Source organism: Amaranthus tricolor, chromosome 16 (assembly GCF_026212465.1).
Source record: "Amaranthus tricolor cultivar Red isolate AtriRed21 chromosome 16, ASM2621246v1, whole genome shotgun sequence".
In the NCBI taxonomy this organism is placed as follows: Eukaryota; Viridiplantae; Streptophyta; class Magnoliopsida; order Caryophyllales; family Amaranthaceae; genus Amaranthus; species Amaranthus tricolor.
The window spans coordinates 2,109,801-2,132,682 of NC_080062.1; the positions used below are offsets into that span (position 1 = coordinate 2,109,801).

A 22,882-nucleotide genomic window follows, 5' to 3' on the forward strand; every position below is an offset into this window, starting at 1 on the left:
AAGGCAAAATGTCATAATTATATATTTTTCTTTTTTTTTTTTTTTACATTATTTTCTTCCACCAAAACATGATATTCGTCTTATGAAGTTTCTATCATAGTTTCTTCTAAAAGGAGTGTTCTAACAAGTTATACTATTACACTTTATCTTCAATTTTTGAAATAAATACGTTGATGAAAATACATTGTGATATTAAGAATTCAACGCATAAAGTATTCAAATAAATATATTTGATAAGATTGGGTACTTGATATCGCAACTTGAATTATTAGGGTATTTATTAATAGAATAATTATCGTGAATAATACAATCGTTAATTTCCTTACAATAATACTAAGTATTAATTAATTATGAATAAATCAACTTAAGGGGTTTAATTAATCATGAATAAACCAACTTAAGGGGTTTTTTCCTAGAATAATATCAACTCTAGTTTATTAATTAATTTACCAAATTTTTTTTATAATATAATATCCTATAGTTTGATAATTTAGGAAAACACGCGCAAAGTTGGTATTATTCATTATTAATCAAAAATTAATATTATAATAAAAAAAACAAAAGATTGTATTATTTCTAGTAATTTTTCCTTTATTGATTGAGTACCTGTCTCAGTATAGGTTGTTGAATTAACTATTGGATAACCAACTTTGCTGATATCCGGTAATGTGCAGCCATAAATAGAAATTATGAATAAAATGAGTATAATTTAGGACAAAGGTAGTTTATTAATTATATTACCCTTTGTGTGAGATTTATTCATATGCGATTGAACTCGTACATATGTGTGATAATATTTAGTAACTTCTCTTGCAACACCCTTTACTTGAGCTTGAGATTGATATTAAATGCTAGAACAATCGCAGTTATCGATCATTTATTTTACATCAAATAATATCGATTTTTGTAGTCAATTATATATTATTAGGATTAAGATTTTAAAATTGTAGTAGTTGAAACTTGTAGTCGTATGGGATTCAAGAACAAGTTGTTAGCCTTTACATTATTCTTCCATATAAACTTGTCAACAACATTGAAAGCAAACCAAAGAAACATGATAATCCCTCCGTCTCTATGATAATGCACTTATTTTATTTTGGGTGGAATTTAATAGAAAGTAAAATTTGATTGGAGAATAAGATAAAAAAACAAGTGGATGATAAAAATGAGTGGTTAAGATGGAGAGAGAAAATAAATTTGTGGATGAGATTTAAAGAAAGAAAGTAAAGTCATTGCCAAAAAAAAGGGTGTAAAATAAATGGGACAAATTAAAATAGAAAAAGGTGCAAAGGGACAGAGGGAGTATATTTCTAAAGCCGAAAAAACTTCAAAAGATCTCTAACAATTATGCTTAAAAAATACATAGTTTATGAAACATATCACAAACTAAGCTAAGCACATATAGAGCCGCCTATGACATTCAATTAGCATCCGGTGGGTTTGTAGGCAATAAAACTGACACATTGCACTTGACGGATATTGTCGAATCCGATGATACGGATGAAGGCGGTGGGGTAAGCCTTCTTGGCCTCCTCGACCTCATTCACAACTTGGATGGGGTCAGTGCATCCGTACATGGGCAACTTCCACATGGTCCAATAACGACCATCTTGGTATCCTGGAGATCTGTGGTTTTCACGGTAGACAAATGCGTGCTGCAGAAGATAACAAAAAATGCAAAAGATAACAAAAAAATGTAATTAAAATGCTGTTATAGTTCACTGACTCGTTAAAATCATACATATTTCTTAATTATATTAATTTTTAGATGATACTTACTTTTTCCCCTAAATACAAAAATTTGTCAAATTAAATTTTACACGAATTTTTTAAAGTAAATGTTTCAAGCCTTAATATTTGACAATGTGTTTTATAGAAAACTAAAAAAAAATATACTTTCTATACATCAAGATAAATCATACAAAATCTAATATATTTTAATTCATATATATCAATGAAAAACTATATATCTTAAACTTTTTTTATACTTAAATGAAATATTTTATATATGAATTATGAATAACTTTCAAAATGAAAGGAGTATTATATCAAAAATCAATCCAATACCTTTTTAGTATAAAGTTGTCAATACCTCAAAACTCAATTTAGATGGAAACTAATCAATGACAATATGTCTTAATTTACAATTAATGATCAAATATTTAAGTCATATTTATAGTAATCAACTCAGTTATCCCACAAGATTAAATAATTATAAACAATAAAATTAGAACTTACTTCCAACTCGAATTCAATGCAAGGAATCCATCCCTTATTTAAAAGGTATTGAACTTGAGCCAACAATTGAGTGTCAGTAAGAGGTGGGAGGTAAGACAAAGTCTCAAACTTCTTCTTACCAACTGGTGGCCATACCTACAATTTCCAACCACACGATCAAAACCCATTACCAAAATTCATAATCAAAATGATAGAGTATATAACACTATGAATATCCGTGGACTACCACCATCAGTTTATGCTTTTAATATTACTTGTCCGATATATTATCATAAGTCAACATGACAGAGGCAGGTGTTGCACCCACACGTCAAAGGACTCTTAACTTATATGAAGCTAAAACTAGAATTGTTAATTGGGTCGGATCAAAATTTTAAATTGGCCAAGAGGAGACGGGCCCATAAAGACTTGACCTGCACTGACTTTGTAGCACGTCGGGTCGATCTGGCCCGTTATTGACATGACCGGTTATAACTACGATCATTAACTTGCTTTTGATTGAGTTGCACAAAATATGTTCAATTCAAAATTCTTTTCTTACTTGCATACATTGAACTCTTCCACCATTGTTAGCAATAGAAATAATGTCATTGCTCTTCCTAGTAACAGGGAAGCCTGTAACAGATTTCAACCCATTGAAGGGTGCAACCATGTTAGCTTGAGCACCACTAGCCGCGGCCACAGCGGTTACCGCATTGGACATCAAGCTTGAGGCCATGGTTTTTGTTCTCTAGTATTAGCACTTAGTGTTTAGATGATTTCTTGCTGGTTGAGTGAAGAAATATGGTGAAGGGAATAAGTGTAATTTTCTAGAAGTGGTTGGGAATGCACATAATAAGCTTATCTCTTTACTTGGATGAATGAATGGTGTATAGTAAAGTTTTGAAATTTAGAGATGTGGTTTTTGATTTTGGTGGGAATAGCTTATCTATTGGAGGAATGGGCACCATAAGTTTACAAATTTGGAGATAATGCTTGGATATAATTCAATCTAGTGGGCTTTACAATATCAACATAGCCAATCATACCCACTAAATTTTTTTTAGGTAGACACCTGTCTTCCAAGTTTAATAATCATTACACTTGTTTTTTTTTATGTCTTATTCACAATGGCATGATCACTTTTTTCCAAGTAAGAAATAGTTTTATGCTGATTTAAAGAATAGAACTAGACTAAATTGAATAATAAGAGTAGTGAATGTGTGAGAATGAATACAAAAGTGATGCTATGTTTAATTTGATTTGAATTGAACTATACTATATTAAAAAAGTAAATTGACAGAAGTAATTTCAAGTTCTCAAATATATCTTTATTTTCTACGTATGCTTAAACAGCATAATAGTAAATAATTAGCTAGTTTATTACTAGAAAAAGCTTAAGTTTGTTGCTATATTCTTTTCTCATGCAAACACAGGGGTGAATATTTAGGGTCTTTACATTTAACAACTAAAAATAAAAATTAGTGTAACATAATTCGATAACTAATTTGCATTTTGAATTTTCAATTCGCCGAAATTGACACCAAATTAGCCTAAGACTGAACATCCTATGTATCCGCTCTTTAGTATGTCTCGGACTAGGGCTAGTGACTGCCCTCCCACTCACCGGTAAGTCGATAAGTATAGCAACATCACGCAGTGTGATGGTCGCTTCACCCTCTGAAAGATGAAAGGTGTGCGTCTCAGGTCTCCATCGCTCAACTAAAGCCGTAATCATCCCTCGATCTAATGGTATTTCACCTACTCGGTGAATACCATATAAATCAGCTTCGCGCATGTATCTCAAAACCCTATCGTCTACGAGCCATCTCATTACTACCGAAGGGTGGTGTCGAGTCTGAAGCAATGTGTCGGACTCTAGTTGTCCGGTCCGTTTGAACAATGGGTAGGTTGTGAAACTAACAAGGAAGGATTTAGAGGACTAGGATTCTCCATCCTATTTGTTCAATTTATTCACATCAACATCACCATCAACATTCATTGTTCAACATCAACATCAACATTCATTCATTAATACATTCTTACTTATGATAATTCAACATCAACATCAATATCAACATCAACATCAAAATCAACATTAACATTCATTGTTCAACATCAACATAAACATTCATTCATTAATACATTCTTACTTATGATAATTCAACATCAACATCAACATCAACATCAACATCAACATCAACACCAACATTTATTGTTCAACATCAACATAAACATTCATCAACAACATCCATAGATTAATTTGTTCACTTTATTTTTCAACATCAACTTCTTTGTTCACTTCATTCTTGAATCAAGTACATTCAATTAATGAAGTATATTCAATTTAATTCAATTAACCTACTATATTCAACTCAATTCAATTTGTTCAATAAAAATGAAATTTGACATTAAGAACAACATTTCAAATAAAATAACATCAAGAACAATCTCATACAATAAAATTAAAATTCAACATCATCTTCAAGAACAACCTCATACAAATATCAAAACAATTACCTCAAATATGTCAAATTTTAAAATTAATTTAAATGATGAAGCAATAAATGAAGAATGTAATCCTTGCACAAACAAATAACCCCACATTACCAAAAACCTTTTAAACCCTAAAATTCAATCATATAATAAAAATATAAAAATTACATACCTTTAAGCACTAAATTGAATAATAAAGACTAAAGCGCAGAATAACCAAGCAAAAAGATACTGAAATGGGGAAGGAATAGAAGGAGATTAGAGGGAGAGGAAGAAGGAGAATTGAAAAATTAGGGCTCAAATTGAAATGGGGAATTGGGGAAATGAGAAAGAAGGAGGTTAAAAACGACTGTTGGGAAAACGTTGCACCCAACAACGTTTTTACTTGAAATGCCTCAGACGCTTAGTTTTGAAAATAAGTTTATCCGTAACTTGATTTTTGCCTTTTCTTTTATTAAAAAAATCTTATTCATTTCAAATTTTCACAATACTTTATGGGTCCGTTTGGTTCAGTGAGCAGGAATGGAATGGTATGGAACCCCATACCAGGATGGTATGGATTCAGAACCCCATACCAGACTAAAACTGTTTGGTTCAATCCTGTAATAGATATTAAATCCATTGACACTGTTTGGTTCAATTATGGAATAGATTCTCTGTCCAGTTTGTATATAGATACATACATACATATTATGTTGCAAATAGATATTGAATCCATTGACGTCGTGAATCTTGATTTGTCTGGTTTAAGGTTAATGGCGAAAATGTTGCATGAAATCAATTTCCAAAGACCCAATTTCCAATTTCCATGAAATCAATCCAAAAACCTCAAATAAACCAAGCAATCAAACATCCATGAAATCCAGTACAAAGCAAAACAGAAAGACGAAGTGAATTAATCCATGAAATCGAAGTTCTCAAAAGTTGCAGATCTGAAAAAAATTGCAGAAGGAAGACGAAGTGAAATAAAAAAAGCAATCTCCAATACAGTTGAGTCTCACTAAACAAAGATTGTTTAACAATTAAAAAGGGAATCAAAAGCAGAAAGAAAAAAAAAGTACATACTTTGGAAGATTAAGTTTCAGCGAACGGAGGAAGAAGAGAGTACGGAGGAAGATTGAAGAGCAGGAGCAGGAGCAGGAAGATCCAAAAGATTGAAGGAGAATCAGAGAAGAACTCGTGGAGATGAAGATTGAAGAGCAGCAAAGATTAGGAATTAGGGTTTGTATATGGGAGGAATGGATATTGAAACTTTAGGGGTTAGGAGGGTATGGGATATTAGGGAAAATAAGGGTATGGGAAACCTTTTGGTATGAGAACCCAATGTAAAATTAGACAACCAAACATTGGAATGGGTTCTCATACCATTCCATACCCATTCCAATAACCAACCAAACACACCCTATGTTTCTTTGATTGGTCCTATCTAGCTGGGCTTTTGGCCTAGCAGACCATATTTGTATTGAGTTTGAATACTTTTATATTACCAATATAACGCAATAAGTATCGGCTATTCTTGTGAGAGATTGTCTCTGGATAAGATGATTCAAAAACAAGAAACATATACTTTATATTAATTGGACTATATAACGCATTTATGTAACGCGTCTCACTGAGAAACCATTATGAATTCATCACACACAAACTAGGATAAGAATGCATGAATTGATATGTAAGGTAATAACATACACTACCAATATACCATATTCGTGATTGGGCCCACACATCTAATTGAAAGGTTAAAAAATCCATTCATAATCCTCACCTTACCGAAATAATGACCATTAAATCTAGTGATCATGAAGAAATGAAACATTTCTATAAGTTAAACATCCAAACTCTTGCCTAGTCCCTCACAGGTCACAGCAAGTGGTATTACTAGTTCATACAAACAACAAAATGGCCTCCTCAATGCTCTCCAACGCCGCCGTTGCTAACACCGCCGTCAGCTGCAATGCCGGAGCTCAGGCAAACATGGTTGCACCATTCAATGGTTTAAAATCTATTTCAGCTTTCCCAGCTAGCAAGAAGAACAATGGCATAACTTCTATTGCTAACAATGGTGGAAGAGTTCAATGTATGCAAGTATGTAAGAAGTTTGAGACTTTGTCTTACGTTCCACCTCTAAGTGACACCCAATAATTGGCTCAAGTTCAATACCTTCTTAACAAGGGATGGATCCCTTGCATTAAATTCGAGTTGGAAGTAAGTAAATACATTTCATTACTTCAATGTCATTCAATATCGTCTAACTTATAATCGAAGTTTAGTGTGTTTGATGAATGCAATCTTACTTTTGCAAGAATAAAAATGTCGTTTTCAATAAACAATCATAGCAAATATAATCTGCAATTTTACATAGATAAGAACGACCATATATATAATACAGTTTATTTTAAGATAATTACTAACTAGTTTAATTTTTTTTTGTAGCATGGATTTGTATACCGTGAGAACCATAGGTCTTCAGGATACCAAGATGGTCGTTACTAGACCATGTGGAAATTGCCCATTACGGATGCACTGATCCTGTCCAGGTTGTGAACGAAGTCGAGGAGACCAAGAAGGCTTACCCAACTGCCTTCAATCATATCATCGGATTCGACAATGTCCGTCAAGTGCAGTGTATCAGTTTGATCGCTTGTAAGCCTGCTGGCTACAAAGTTATATTTGCATTGATTTTGTTTTTCTATTGTGTTTTTATATTGAGTTACTTATGTACTTATCCAAGAGATTTCTTTTTATGAGTACTATCTAAAGGAAAACATAATGTTTTGTAGATTTCTCCATTTGTTATTTTGTCATGACTCATAAACATATGGTGTTAGCTGTCCAATTGAGACCCTACATCATGTTAATGCCCTTTTGAAGTAATAATTCTTGGCTCCTAAATATTAAAAACACCTCTCATTAATAAGTCATTAGCCTAAAAGTAGAACTAATAGTTATAGAATACTTATAGTTTCCTAAATATATGGAAAATAGTATATACTATTTTTCAACACTTTTGTTCAAGGCAAATTTAAATTTAGGTCTAGATGGATAAGATCGTTTAGTCAAAACTTATATTAATAATAAATTGTATAATATATAACACGGACATATATTAAAATTCACAACATGAAAATGCTACGTTGCTTACTACATTACCCAATATTGAATTGTCTATATGGTAGAGTAGTCTTTCCTAAAAGTTTATAGATTACAAAACATTCGATCTTTTGAGAGACCGTCTTTCACGTCCAACCTATTAAAAGTTAATCAAACTAAAAAATGATAATGGGCTCACTAAATTAGGGATGATCTATCAAAGAGACCGTCTCTCATAGTATCATATACTTCATGACGTCATTCTCTATTAATTGGGTATAAAAGTAATGCAATCATATTAATTGACTAGTACATCACTAGTTAGTAGCCAATAGAAGAAAAGATAGTACTCAGCATCTTCAATTTTAGATTAAGTATTTCAAGTGGATTTAAAATGTTGTTGTGTCTACATTAATTTTTACATAATTTGAATTTATTTTAAAGTCAGTTTTAGTCAGATTCGTTTATAAGGTCTAGTAAATGTTCCATTTGGTCTAACACCATTTTATGAAAAAAATGATAATTTAATTTAATGTTAATTGTGTAAATAGTTGGATCAACTTATTGGATAGGCCTATTGTACATTTACTGTCTAAAAGTGATCATTATTTATAAGAAAAATTACCCTAAATAATCCAATCTTTTTACGATTTTCCTACAATAATCTCATCTATTAATTAACTATGAATAATCCGAATTTAGGGGGTCTTTGCTTGGGTATACTCAGGTTACTTGCTACCTATTGTAGCAAGTCATTTAAAAAAAAAAGATAAACTACAAAAAAAAAATATATAAATCCCTAAAATCACTTTTTTGAAGAGAGTATCCTGGCTCCTGCTATTGTCGGAGTTAAGCCACCACATCAAACCATGGACTTCTCAAACATGGATCCATCAATGCTGTCGTTGTACATTTTGGATTACATTCAAAAATCATTTAAGGTCTGTGGAATATACCTAAAAACAAACAATTACTTTGCAACCATACAATTTGGAAAACATATATCATAAATGAAGCAAAAATAGAATTGATTTTGTATTTTACTTTTTTTTATTCAACTGTTGTAAGTAAAGTTCAAATTCGAAGCTTAAACGATCAATATGTAATATAAGTGGACAAGTGGTTACTATTTGATTTTTTTTTTATTATTGTTAATATTTTTGTAATTTTATTTTAATATTTTTTTTTCAAGTTTACCTATAAAAATAGGTAACTTTTTAGTTACAACATTTTTGGTAGGTGACTCAATAGTTAGGATTATTTATGGTTAATTAATAGGCGGAATTATTGTAAGAAAATCGTGAAAAGGTTGGATTATTCATGAAAAGTGACCATTTATAATTTTAAGTGTTCACTTATAATAGTCTTGAACTATCCACAAATAACCTTAAAGCAATTATTTATAATTTTAAAGTAATCAATTACATAAATATGCTACTTATATAAACTTGTCTCATGATAAGACAATCTTACGGTAGACGAGTTGATCAAAGTAAGAGAAAACCCATATTTGTATACCACATTATTGATTTATGGGCTTTTGAGCCTATGGAGAATGCATAAGCCCAAATGGAATAGGTAGAATACAAGAGGCCCAAAAAAAAAAAAAATTAAAGTTCAATGAGTCTACGTGAATAATTCGAGAAACTGTGAGGTGGTAGCCTCTATTTTACTAATTTTATCTTTGTGTGTAGAACCACTAAATTGTTATTTTTCTGTATTTTAAGTTATTCATAATAAATTTATTACGTGAATTAGACTATCGTAGGTAGACAATTGATATATGAAATGTATAGACATTCTAATAGAATACTTTAAACTTAAGCCATATTCTCATCAAATTGAAAAAAAAAATCTCCAATCTATAGATATTAGGCTTCTTAAATAATTTATATGAATCAAAAATTTTAAGGGGATAATAACATAAACTTATGTCACCATCATTTGAAATACAAAATTTTTAAAATAAAGTGACTCATATGTTTACCAAAGTTCAGATGTCTTGGTCAATTTCTATAAAATCAAAACCTAGGCTATAATCCGAGTTGTTTAATTAAATATCATATTAAATTGTATTGTGCGACGTATAACATAAAAATGATAGTTGAGTTGATTCAACACATGCAGAGATTACAATTCAGTCCATCATATACTAATATTTGTTTTCGCCTTTTATTCACTTTATTAATTTCACTTTTTGGGTATGAAAGTTTTATATATTCATGACTTAAGCAATCAAATAAGTAGAGGTGTTCATTCGGTTGATCGGGTCGGTTTCGGACGGGTGTTATTCGGTTCGGTTGCATTTCAGATCGGTTATTTTTCGGCTGTGTGTTACAACGGGTCACACTCGGGTCGAGTCGGTTAGTCACGGTTCGGTTAGAGATCGGTTATTCAAGCTATCGGGTTAGCATCAGTTCGGTGTCGGTTGAAGTTCGTGTCGAGTGTCAATCGGTCTCGGGTTGTCATCGATTACTAATTGGTTGCTTTTTTTGGGTACAGATCGGGTTCGAGCTTTATTTTTCGAGTAGTTATCGGTTACGGATAACTATTGATCGGGTCAATATCGAAATAAGTTAATAGTCAGGTTTTTAATTGATGTATGCTCATTTACTTACAAAAAATAATTACCGATTGTTTTATCAGATATAGCAGATAGGGGTGTCAGACAGGTCGGGTTGGGTCATTTTCAGGTTCAGATCATATATAAATGGGTCAATAAATCCTTAACTATTGATCGAATCAACCTGCTAATGACCCATTTAACCTACTTTTTTTTTAGGTCATTAAATTCATATATTTCAGGTCATTTGACCCATTTAACCTTAATTAAAGGCTTCCTCCAAAAATAAACGTATGCCACTTAATGCAGCGAGCACACGGTATTCTTTAGTAAAATGCGAAAGAATAGTTCGCTTTGTGCTCACAGCGTGGCTGCGTAAGTTGGTATGAGATCTGTGGAAGTGATTTAAAGGATTTTTCTTTTATTAGTATCTTTCATAGCCGATGTGAGACAACTTCCTTTGTTATTGAAAGTCATCTTCAACTGACAAATCCCTTAGCCGATGTGGGACAACTTCCTTTCTTATTGAAAGTCATCTTCAGCTGACAAATCCCTCAATACATGGTAATTGGTATTATCTTAGTTTTACGAAGTATTTGGCAAATGTTGATCCGTCTTAAATTTAATAAATGGGTTAAACAGGTTTTTTTCGGGTTTAAATATTCAACCTGAACCTTACCCATTTAATAAACAGATCAGGTCGAGTTGACCCATTTAATTAATTGGGTTAAAAATCTAAACCCAAACCCGCTAATTTCGAGTCGGTTTCAGATCAGGTTAGCTGGTCGGGTCAGCTTTTGCCAGGCCTAATAGGCAAATCAATTTATTTCAATTAGTTTATATATATATATATATATATATATATATATATATATATATATATATATATATATATATATATATATATATATATATATATAAATATTTTGTATACAATCTCTTCTATATAGAACTTGTGTTCTTCCTTTTTCCGTATTATTAGAAAACTGAAATTGGACTTAATTTGCTAAAATTAGGTGAAAATTTGATTTGGATTTATAATAGTTCGATTTACAATCGGTTCGGGTTTGTATCAGTTCGGGTTAAAAACAGTTCGATCTTAATCGGTTTTAGTCAGGTTACATTCGGTTACATGCATAATTCGGGTCGGATTTGACTCGGGTCGATCACTGTTCAGTTCGGGTAACATCGGTTAAGGTTTATATGTCGGTTATAAAATTCGGTTGCAGTTCGAGTTCGATTTTGCCCTTTTCGGTTATCAAACGGTTCGAGTGAAGTATCGGTTCGGGTAATTGCGGTTCGGTAAACCTAAAAAACTTACATTTTTCGGGTCGGATAATTTTCGATTCCGGGTCGGATTTTCGGGTCGGGTTTTTTTGAACAGCTCTACAAATAAGTTGATCTTTGAATGACATGAAATGCAATGAAATCTTTTTTACCTCAAAATTAAAATGAATGATGAAGTTCATACTTTTCCATCCCTAAAAATTTGCAATAATGTGCAAATGAGTCATTATTAATAAATGATTTTTAATTAGAGTTATTGTCTGGTTTGACCAGCAAAAATTATTGATTGATAAAATAAGCTATTTAAGCTAATCATTAAGGAGAAATTTGGTAAAAATTATTTGCTGATTGTTAATTGTTTATTAGAGAAAAAGTATGCTAAAAGCCGTAAAGTCAATAAAAAAGGCTATTATAAGTAGCTTTTTTGTTTTGGCTTAAAAATATTTACCCAAAATTTTTTAGCAGTTATACCGATTAAAAATTCAAAAAGTCAAAAGTCAATAAAAAAACTAATAAAACGCACCTTGGTATAAACGAAGAAAATTAATTGTATGGACGATATTATAAAATTATTGGTATAAACGAAAAGTTTTATATAATATTTTTGGAGAGAGTGGTGAGGAAACTTTTTTCCTCATGAATGGATAAAGTTCAATAGCAAAAATTTTCACACAAAAAGATAATGTAGATGAAAAAGAAAGTGTAGAGAGAAATTAGTGAAAGAAATTTTTTTTTACACCATTAAGAGTGCTCTAGGAAACCAAGTACTAGGCAGTACTATTTGATTCATTATCTGTCCCATTTGGGTACGGAGTGCCTGTAATTTCAAGGGAAAGTGGTTCATGGAATTTCAACTTTAATTTTGTGCTATACTAGTATTACTAGAGTTCAAAACTTAAATGCACACGTGGAGACGAGACTTGTTTTTTGTATTTGTAGTCACCTATTATCTCCGTTTTATTATATTTGTTACTAGTAATAATATTTTTTCATATAACATATTATTATTGGATGTGAGTATTTTAGAACAGAGAAAATATAATATTTACACTTAACTTAATAGAGTAAATTTTCATATCAACACATTCTAACATGAATACATATTCAAAATATTCTCTACCATATGACTTTACATTATAAATTTGCAAGGAGATCAAACGTGTATACTCATCATAATTCACATTCATATCCACTTTTAACTCGCTTCATACCTGCATTAAAATATATATGTCTGATTAATTTGGGAATTTGAAAGCATATTGAGTATAAGGTGGACGAATGTATTGAATAGCAAGATATTGTATGACCGGATATGACACAGGTGACTATAAAGTTAATTGTGTTGCAGTTATGATACATCTAAAACCTCATATACCCATGAGGCCACCGCCTACCCACTAACGCCAAATTTACACCAATTTCGCCCTAATTGAGCCGAATATAGTGCAAAATTTGCTAAAATTTACCCACTATTAGATTTAAATAAATTATGAATTGATTTTTGTCACTTTTGAGTTTGTGTTCCACAAACTAGAAAATAAGTGGGAGAAAAATTGAAGGAGCTTATCATGTTGATAGCCTAGGAGTAGCTAGGGTGTAGGTAGGAACAATGGAGCACTATGAGAAGACCTTGGACGTAAACTTGAACCGGACATATCCAACTTAAACCATATCTATTAGCTACATTATGTTAGACTCCATTTTTAGAATAGCGTTTTAAAGATTGTTAAGATATTTAAATATCGGTGTAAATGTACATACCTTAATTCAATTATCGTCATTAACTTCTTAGAAATAAACTAAATATTGATATATTTCTATGAGATTCTATTTTATATTTATCATGAGAAATAGCTTGCTTGATATGAATGGAAACAAATCATGTTGATTTATTGAATATTTTGTCTTTTTTATCTTAGGATTTTTTAGGAAAAAATTAAACATAGTTGAATCACATGCCATTGAGGTTAATAACTTTAATACTCCCTCCTATTCACCTTAAAAGTCCCATTTGACTTTTTACGGATTTTAAGGAGAGTCAAAATTGGGACCCTAAGGGTAGGAAAGAGAGTAGTATTATGGGTTTTTAATATAAGGGAGGAAAATTAGTATGGGTAATGGAGGGTATAATTGAAAATATGATAAAGCTACTAAGGGCATAAAAGTCAAAAACCCATACCAAAAATAGAAATGAGACAATTAAGGTGACTTGACCATAAAAGGAAATGAGACACATAAGCTGAATAGGAAGGAGCATAATATAGTGATGATATAAAGATTATCTCAAATATTAATAATTTGGCTTGTATTTTTATATAAGCACCTTTAAATCTTATATAATATGCAATAAATTGATCAAAGATTATAAAGTTTAACCATAAAATTCAAAGTGGGAACATGATAAAGATATAAATAAAGTTCCTACTATAAATTTTAAATCATAAGTAAAAGTACTAAATGGGTATGTTTGAATTAGGGAAAGCTATATAAAATATTACCTAGCTTATGTTATTAATTTAAAAATATATAGTGATGTCATAAATAAAATTTTAATTAGTGCTTTACTAGAAAGGACAAGAACTAGATTGAGAGGGCAAATCAATGTGATTGTTGGAAATTGGCATGCTTAGTGTAACTGACTATGGTCTATGGACACCATGCAATGCAATAACAATGGCCTATGATGTATCACCAAAGTGCATTACCACTAGTCAACTAGATTTGCTTCATTTCCATAGATTATACATATCCTATAGCAATTACCAAGGCCAAGCATGATGATTGAAATCAACTCATTTTGGACCTTTGTTGCATAATAAAATCTCATATGAAGACAAAGAAGATAGGAGAATGTTATCACTTTTGATCTGCCACTATTATGTTTTATTTTTATTTTACAAAATTTTTTCATATATTAAATATAAAATAATAATAAAGTATAAAATACTCCCTCCTATTCACCTTAGAAGTCCCATTTGACTTTTTACGGATTTTAAGGAGAGTCCCTAAAGGTAGAAAAGAGAATGGTATTATGAGTTTTTAATGTAAGGGAGGAAAATTAGTATAGGTAATGGAGGGTATAATTAAAAATAGGATAAAGCTACTAAGGGCATAAAAATCAAAAATCCATACCAAAAATAAAAATGGGACAATTAAGGTGACTTGACCATAAAAAGAAATGGGACACATAAGCTGAATAGGAGGGAGTAATAAATAAAGTGGTCAGAATCATATTGGTTCTTATATCAAGAGAAAAAATAATAAAGAAATTAAAATCATAATTCATGTGCATGGGTTCTTTATACTAACAGATATTAATTAAAGAAAAAAAAATTCTTTTTATTAAAGAAAAGTAAATCATATAAAATATAGCTAAAATAAAAAAGTGAAACATAATATTAAGATAAAGGTAACAATAAGAAAAAAAATGAGAATAAATTACTCGACATATGACTTGTTTGAAATGTATGTTTAATAGACTACAGAAAACAGAAAGTCACCAATTATATGTCGAGATTTGATCCTTGATTTTAGGTGCTAATATATATTTTTCAAGATAATATCAGATTGGCAAAGTAGCTTGTTAGATAATAGTGGATTACTCATGTAGAGATAGATGATTTTGTGGTTAAACTATCTGATGTTAGTGTTTTGTAAATTAGTTGGTTGAAAGATTTAGTTGTTATCAATCGGTAAATTTATAACAAGTTGCTCTCACTAGCCTGTTAAAAATCAGTTGATCAAATTCATTGATAGATTCCATTACTCCAATTCGCCACTCAATTTAGCTAACAGTTACTAGTTTCACTATAGAAAAAGTTCAATTGTGACGCAATATCTTTGACACTTCATCAAAATGTCACCATTTTTAGAATATTATTCTAATATTTCAATCTTAAATTATGACACTTCTTTCTAATGTTACCAAATATTTTGGTGACATACATTTGATAAATGACATGATATTGATACCTTAAATATCATAATTGGCACTATTATTTGTAGTGTAATATCAAGACTCAAAATTATCTAAATGTCATGACGTATAATACTGTCAAGACACCACCTCAACTAAAGTTTAACTTAATTAAAGTCTCATGAGCATGTGAAAATTAGTTAAGTCTCATGAGCATGTGAAAATCAGTTAATTCTCATGAGCATGTTAATATCAGCTGATCAATTCAATTGACAGAATCCACTATTCCAATTCCATACTCAAATTAGCTATTAATTACTAACTATTTATGAACTAAATTTAAATTGATTAGAGTCTTATAATTTAATATGTTATATTTTCTATAGTACTTTTTTGGGTGAAAGTATATTCTGAATCCGAAATATTTAAGAGGATCCTCTTATTTAGGCTCAAGGACTACAATTGTAGGTAGTATGCCATGGAGTAGATGATATCCCGCAGACATGAACACTAATGTACAACAATATGATGAATTGGAATATTGGTCACCAAGGGTCACAAATCTAAACTATAATGAATAATGCTTTCAAAAGTCACTAAGCACTTACATTTTCTTCTTTGTTTTATAACAATTTAGATTGCAAAGATAATAAATAATTGAAGCAAGCAATTAGCAATACTTAATGATAATTTACTTTGCATATCAAAGATTAGTCTTTAGTTAAGAATGATGTTTTTATATATGGACATGAATCATGATCTTTTGCTTATTAGTTTTGTGCGTTTCAATTATTGAATATTAATTATTGAAAATCGACTTTTTGATGTTAGTCTAAGTTTTCGATGACCATCTTCCCAAATTTAAATTTTGCTCGTGACCATTGTTTGGGAAGTTTTGATTCATGTTGTTTAAAGTTGTTAGGATCGAGATTTTATATAGAATTGTTGAGGGGTATGATTAAAATCGGTAAGTGGTGTGCAAATTTTATTTAACTGCAAGCGCACGGTGTACGTGTAGTCGTAGGTCGAACACAAGGAAGTTAGGACAAGAAACTTGCTAATTTCTACTAATTATATTGCTTGATAAAAAAAAAAATGTTTGATTGGTTTTTAACTAACAAGCTAATAATACAATGAAAATGTGAATTAAAGCTCTATGATGAAAAGATTTAGGGTGTCAGGAATCCCCTAAAGTCTTGTATGATCAAATTCTCATTAGTGTCTATGAAAAGTCGGATTAATTACGTGGTTAAACATAATCTTGTTAATCTCAAACTCTCGCTCTGTTGGTTCACTATTAGATTTAGAGAAAACTAAATATTAGAGAAAACTTACAATGCTTAAAGGAAGATTAATGATAAACTTAATGAAAAACTAAATTAAAAGCTGAAATTTAAAGTAAACTAATGGAAAAAGTAATTAAATCTAATGGAAGGAAGGAGAGAAGAAGCAGAAGCCCTAATCAGTCATTAGGGGTTATTTATACTAATGAGGGGAATTAACCTAGGGTTTTAGGAAAAACCGAGATAAAACGCGTCTTAAAACAAAACCTGGCAAACCGCCGAGTCGGGGGTTCTCAAGTGTGCAACCTCAGCCGAGTCTAATGTAGCTTCTGGAAAAAAGGGATTTTGATCAGCCTTCACCGCCGAGTCGACTTTCACAAAAATACATCCACCGCCGACTCGGCTGATGCTTCTGAAAAATATGGGATTTGGTCAGTACCCACCGCCGAGTCGGCGGTACCTTTTCTTGCCTTGCCGAATCGACGTTCGCTACTGGAAAAACTCATTCTTTGCTTCATTCACCGCCGACTCGGCAGTTCTCATGACTTCACCACAACCAAGTCAACTTTTACTTTTGGAACCTTAATGCTTTCAAGACTTGATTTCTTGCTCTTTTATCTCACATGGCTTGATACTATAGATGGTTTGATTCGATCTTTGAGTCCTATAAACATGATTAGCCACAAAAATCCACAAAAAAGACTCAAAAATACTATGATTCACTTATTTACCCACAAATTAGCCATGAAGTGAAATGGAGCAAACACACCTAAAATGATCCTAAAACGCCACTAAACACCCAAAAGGTAAACACCCAAAAGGAGCATATAAATGATAATAATTACTTATCAGTAAGATAGGATCGTAGGAATCCTGCAAATATATATTTATATGCTTTAAATAATTAATTATCAATTATATTTGTTCATTTTTTAAGTTTTACGATGTAAATAAAAACTTATGTGACTTCACTACTATGTTTTGAAAAAAGTATTTTCACCTTGGTGGGTTATGGGTGGATATGGGTATGAAAAGTCTTACCCGCCAATCGCCATGATAGTGGGTAAGTGGTGTGTATGAGGTTTTACTTGCCCCATACCCACCCGTTCCGTACTATACCCGTTCAATCCACGCCATACCCGTTTGTGTCATATTTATAACATACTTTATATTAATTTCATATTTTATTAAAAAATTGACAAAAAAACTAGAGATTATTTTTTTTTCTTACTTTCCCAGATTTAAATAAAAATTAGATATACAATTACATTTATAAGGAATTGCGATCGTATGAAGTGCATATAGCGCGGACATTAAGTTAATGTGAGGGGCTGGCGGGTTTGGATACATATCCTGATGGGTCAACGTGGGTATAAAAATTTTACCCATCGTAATTAGTGTGTATGAAAATTTTAGGTTTGTACATTTTGTCACCCTAGTCATTGAAACAACTTGTTATAAATAAGATATTATTGAACAAGCTACTCGCACCATGTTCAAAATCAGTTCCAAACCAATTAATAAAATCAAAATAGTCAAATTTATCACTTTACTAATGAGTTATCTGCTATCAGCTATCAAATATAACTATAAGTATTTACCACAACCCAATATCATTACTTAGTTTTTTTCCAAGTGAAGGACAGCTAGTTAAGCGTAGAAATTAGAAGTATATATTTGTTAAAAAGAAATTGCAACTTCTAAACAAGTGTCTCAAAGATATAAGGTAGAGGCAATTTGTTTGTTTAAATCTTGATTACCAACAAATTAGTTGCACGAGACATCCTTAAACATACTTAAACAACTAATTATTAAATTATTTGCAAGTAGAAACTTAATTAGTGTGTGGGTCATCTTTCTATAATTGTGCCACTATTGCTTTACTCCAGTTTGATTTTTAAGTTGTAGTTTTCCTACCATATTATTTCAATTTGATTTTAGATTTAATAACATATAATTTAATTTTTTCTATGATTTAATTAATTTTTTTTTTATCATATTGAACTGAATTACTCTATATAATTCGAAATAATCTTAATATGCATAAATTTAAAAATAAAGAACAAGCACATAATTATTTATCCAATATCATATATTCTTTAGCTTTATACATACATATTAGGAAAAGTATAATTATATTCTTTAGCTTTATACATACATATCAGGAAAAGTATAATTATAAGCTTTTGGAAGGTTATCAAACTTGAACAAATTTAGTTCAATGTTTAATTTATTTATATATTTAAAATCATTTTCATAAAAAAGTGACTTTATTACAAAAAAGATTTGTTAAATCGTATAGATCTTATAATTCACATAAGGACGAGAATAAATAAAAATTGTTTAATTTGTCTTAGAATTTTATATTAAAATAGTATTTTATTTTTACTGCTTATAAAGAAAAAAAATTAAATTACGCACACTACATATGAGTTTAGTATGTATTAACTTTTTACTATTTTTTTGAACTATATATTAATTAGAAAAATCAATTAAAACAATAATATCAATCCAACGAGGACTTTCATCAAGCCACATCAAATTGCACACACCAAAAAATTCCCGTTAAAATAAGTCTAATGAGCAACGATATTACATCTACTAAAACTATGATTAGAATTTATTCTTAGCTAGAAACCTACTTATATTATCCTTTGTAATTGTTAAATTAGGCTGAACTTATTATAAATGTCAATAATTATCGAGGAACACATGAGGTGCACAAACTTCACAAGCCAAAGAGTAAATACCATCCTAAAATCATATGACAATGGGAAGAAGGTCTCCAATAGCTTATAAAGTGTGCACCCCATCTTTAATTTGTCGATGTGGGATAACCCATCCCAACACCCTCCTCACATGCGAACCCCCATAAAGTTTGCATGTGGGAGTAACCAATTAGGGTAAGAACGCCATTCTTTTTGGACCTACCATTTTAAATTGTTTTTTGATCGAACCATCGGCTCTGATACCATGTTAAATTAGACTGGACTTATTGTGAATGCCAGTAATTATCGGGGAAAACACGAGGTACACACACTTCACAAGCCAAGGAGTATTTACCATCCCAAAACCATATGGCAATGGGAAGAAGGTCTTTAATAGCTTATAAAGTATACATCTCATCTTTAATTTGTCGATGTAAGATAACTCATCCCAACAGTATTCTTCTATTATTATGAATTGTAACATAATATTTAGTTGTTCTAATCATGTTTAGGGAGAAGATTAGGATGGTTAAAAGTGGTAGTGGAGAGCTAATCGTTATCATTAGTGGCACATATATAATTAGTCCCTATCACACACATAGGTTAGGATAGTTAATTTAAGTCATAGTTAATGCTATCAAGAAGCAATTTTAAATGATTAATTAGTGGAAGATGCTTAATTACAATTAAGTGGTTTTGAGTTTGACTCATAATAATATGTCCTTCATGTGGGGTGGGACCCACAATGATCATAGGAGAAACCAAGGGGCTTGTAATTGATCTTAGGGATATAAAATAAATGCTTTAATTAATATACTTTTCACCCATTAAAAACCACTCGTGCAACAGGAGAAAAAGAATATATAGGTATTAGAAGGGGAAGTCATGATCATGCTTAGTAATTAGATAGTAATTAATTAATTAGTTATTTAGTCATTATTTAAGATCTTAGGATAATCTTTATATCAATGGTGGCTGTCTAAATAGTACCATGTGCATGACGTTAATACTCACTTAATTAAGATCCAAGGCCATCTATTAATGTTGTCAATTGATTGCATTTAAGTTATGTATGATTGTATTTGTAAATGCTAATATATGAGTTGGTTATATTGGTAGGAGTTTTACTATGCTACAATATTAATCCAAGTTCAAACTTTATTATTAATTAGAATTTAAAATTATTTTTAGTTACATTGTTTAATTGTTTCTAGATCCCCCGCTCTTAATTATCATGAAAACATGGAGAAGAGTACATATGATGATATGAGGTTAAAAGGGTACATAAGAACAATGGGATGAAAACATGGAGATCATAAGATGTTAAAAGGGTACATAAGAATAATGGGTTGCGATCACGGGTATTTTTTCTGTCAAAAGGGTACATAAGAATATTATTGACATTAATGAATGCAATACGACTCTTATAACTTGATATGTATATTTATTTTTAGTTTTACCATGTAACTGGTTTTCACATGATTCCACTCAATGAGATACCATTAAAAGAGGTTTAATTTGCCAAAAAAAATATAAATATATACTCATAATTCAATATACAATTCATAAAACAAATTAGCATAAATCAAGGAAGAAAATTTTAATGAAATAAGATTGCTTAAATTGTTATCTTAGGAGAAATTCCACAAGCACTATCATTTACCACAAGAAACAGGAGCAAACAATAACAATCCCTCTCAAGTACATGCTCGAGCACCCTATATTTCATCAATGTTCTATTTCGTCCCAAGATAGTTGTGGCGTAGTTGTGAATTAGCAGTCTTAAGTAGTTATTTGTTGTGGGTAACTATATGTGTACAATTGTAATGTTGTACTACGCTCCTAGATACTGTGATCAGAGTTTGAAAAGGGATGAATCGAAGACAACAAACCATACAATAAAAACTATTATATATCATCGTCATATATATCCGGTGTATCTTGTTCATAGAAAAACTATGATCATAGTCTGGGGAGAGAAAAAAGACGACAACTTATACCCATAAAGGAGAGTGCGGTCAAAGAGTCTATCGAAAAAACTATTATATATAGTTAATTAATTTTTTAAAAAGATATGATAAAAATAATATATTTGTAATTTGAGATTAAATTTCATCCACACTCGAGCAGAACAGCAAGCATAGGCTAGAATATGAGTGAGTGGCTATAAGTGGTAACAATCTTACCAAGTCTCCACTTTGTCACATGCAAAATCATTCTTAAACATAATGAACAAGCCTATTTTAACTTTAGAATTATAATTTTAAATGGAGAGTACTAATTAAAATTTCAGTTAGGTGGTACTAAAAAATGTTATAATATAATTAAGCCTAACACATTAGCACCTAATTATGGTCAAAACCAACCTTTAAAATATTTTTAAATTCTTTACATCTTGATATGGTTATTGTAAATTCAATGAATAAATTGTACTATTAGGTATACGTCCTACCATCTTGTCGTCCTTAACATGTTACATACTGAATTATATTGAGAAGGGTGATTATTACAAAAAGAATAAAAAAATTATATATTTGATTTTAATAAAATTGAACTATCAACAAATATTATTTATTAAAATAAAGCTTAAATTTAGGAAATAGAGTAGTAAATAGTGTATCTTCTTATGACATATTAACCCAAAGGTTGATATTAATGTAGGGGTTGGTCATGTGCAATATTATTATAAAGAATAATGTATAACGTATGTTTTGAAGTATTAACTATCAGTTTAAGATTTTAATTAGGTTACGTTAATTTCTGGATATGATATTAAATTTTAGGTTACTGGTTCAAATCTTATCCATCTATCATTATTTCACGTGGAATATTTAACACAATTTATGAAAAGTGCATATTTGTATTCATAATTCTAACTAAGTGACTCTTGTGTGTGAGAAAATGTATAAATAATATAATATATTTTAGAGCGTTAAATCAAATTAAATTTTTAATTAAATTGATTCTTGCAAATATTGATATGGGAGCTTAATAATGACAAAGCACGACACATAGAAGAAATAATTCAGTAATATAAGTGTTATTTAATCATAGGTAAAAGGATTCTTAACATATGGTCTTAAATAATTTCATTTATATTTTGTTTCACGATTATTTTTATTAGTTACCTATTAAAATATCTTATTATTATTAATGCACAAAAGTCACAAATTTCATTCCTATCCGTTTAATATTTAGCATTTTATATATATATATATATAGAAAAGACATGTTCAATTATTTAATCACTTCACTATCGTTACTTTATAGTTGATCACTTCTAAGCTTTCAATTATTTAATCACTTTCACTATCGTCACGTT

The 22,882-nt window shown here is 30.5% G+C and overlaps 1 protein-coding gene, 1 non-coding gene and 1 pseudogene across 2 annotated transcripts; 1 reads left to right on the top strand and 2 right to left on the bottom strand.

Annotated features, from left to right (window-relative positions):
• Window positions 1-976: 976 nt before the first annotated feature.
• On the bottom strand, window positions 977-3,224 carry LOC130802294 (ribulose bisphosphate carboxylase small subunit, chloroplastic 3-like). Its single transcript, XM_057666248.1, has 3 exons — window positions 2,780-3,224; window positions 2,239-2,373; window positions 977-1,655 (listed from the first exon to the last, which is right to left on the bottom strand). Exons 1-3 carry the CDS (start codon window positions 2,954-2,956, stop codon window positions 1,425-1,427), a joined length of 543 nt encoding a protein of 180 aa, XP_057522231.1. The 5' UTR covers window positions 2,957-3,224; the 3' UTR covers window positions 977-1,424.
• Window positions 3,225-6,612: 3,388 nt separating this feature from the next.
• Window positions 6,613-7,460, top strand: LOC130803320 (ribulose bisphosphate carboxylase small subunit, chloroplastic 2-like; annotated as a pseudogene).
• A 3,163-nt stretch (window positions 7,461-10,623) lies between these two features.
• On the bottom strand, window positions 10,624-10,739 carry LOC130803342 (U5 spliceosomal RNA). Its single transcript, XR_009039890.1, has one exon. It is a non-coding gene; the product is annotated as a U5 spliceosomal RNA (small nuclear RNA).
• Between the last annotated feature and the right edge of the window lie 12,143 nt (window positions 10,740-22,882).

Coding starts and splice junctions, on each gene's coding strand:
- LOC130802294 (XM_057666248.1), bottom strand. CDS start 2,956: ATGGCCTCAAGCTTGATGTCCAATGCGGTAACCGCTGTGGCCGCGGCT. Junction 2,374..2,779: donor GAAGAGTTCAATGTATGCAA/GTAAGAAAAGAA, acceptor TGGAAATTGTAG/GTATGGCCACCAGTTGGTAA. Junction 1,656..2,238: donor GCATTGAATTCGAGTTGGAA/GTAAGTTCTAAT, acceptor TATCTTCTGCAG/CACGCATTTGTCTACCGTGA.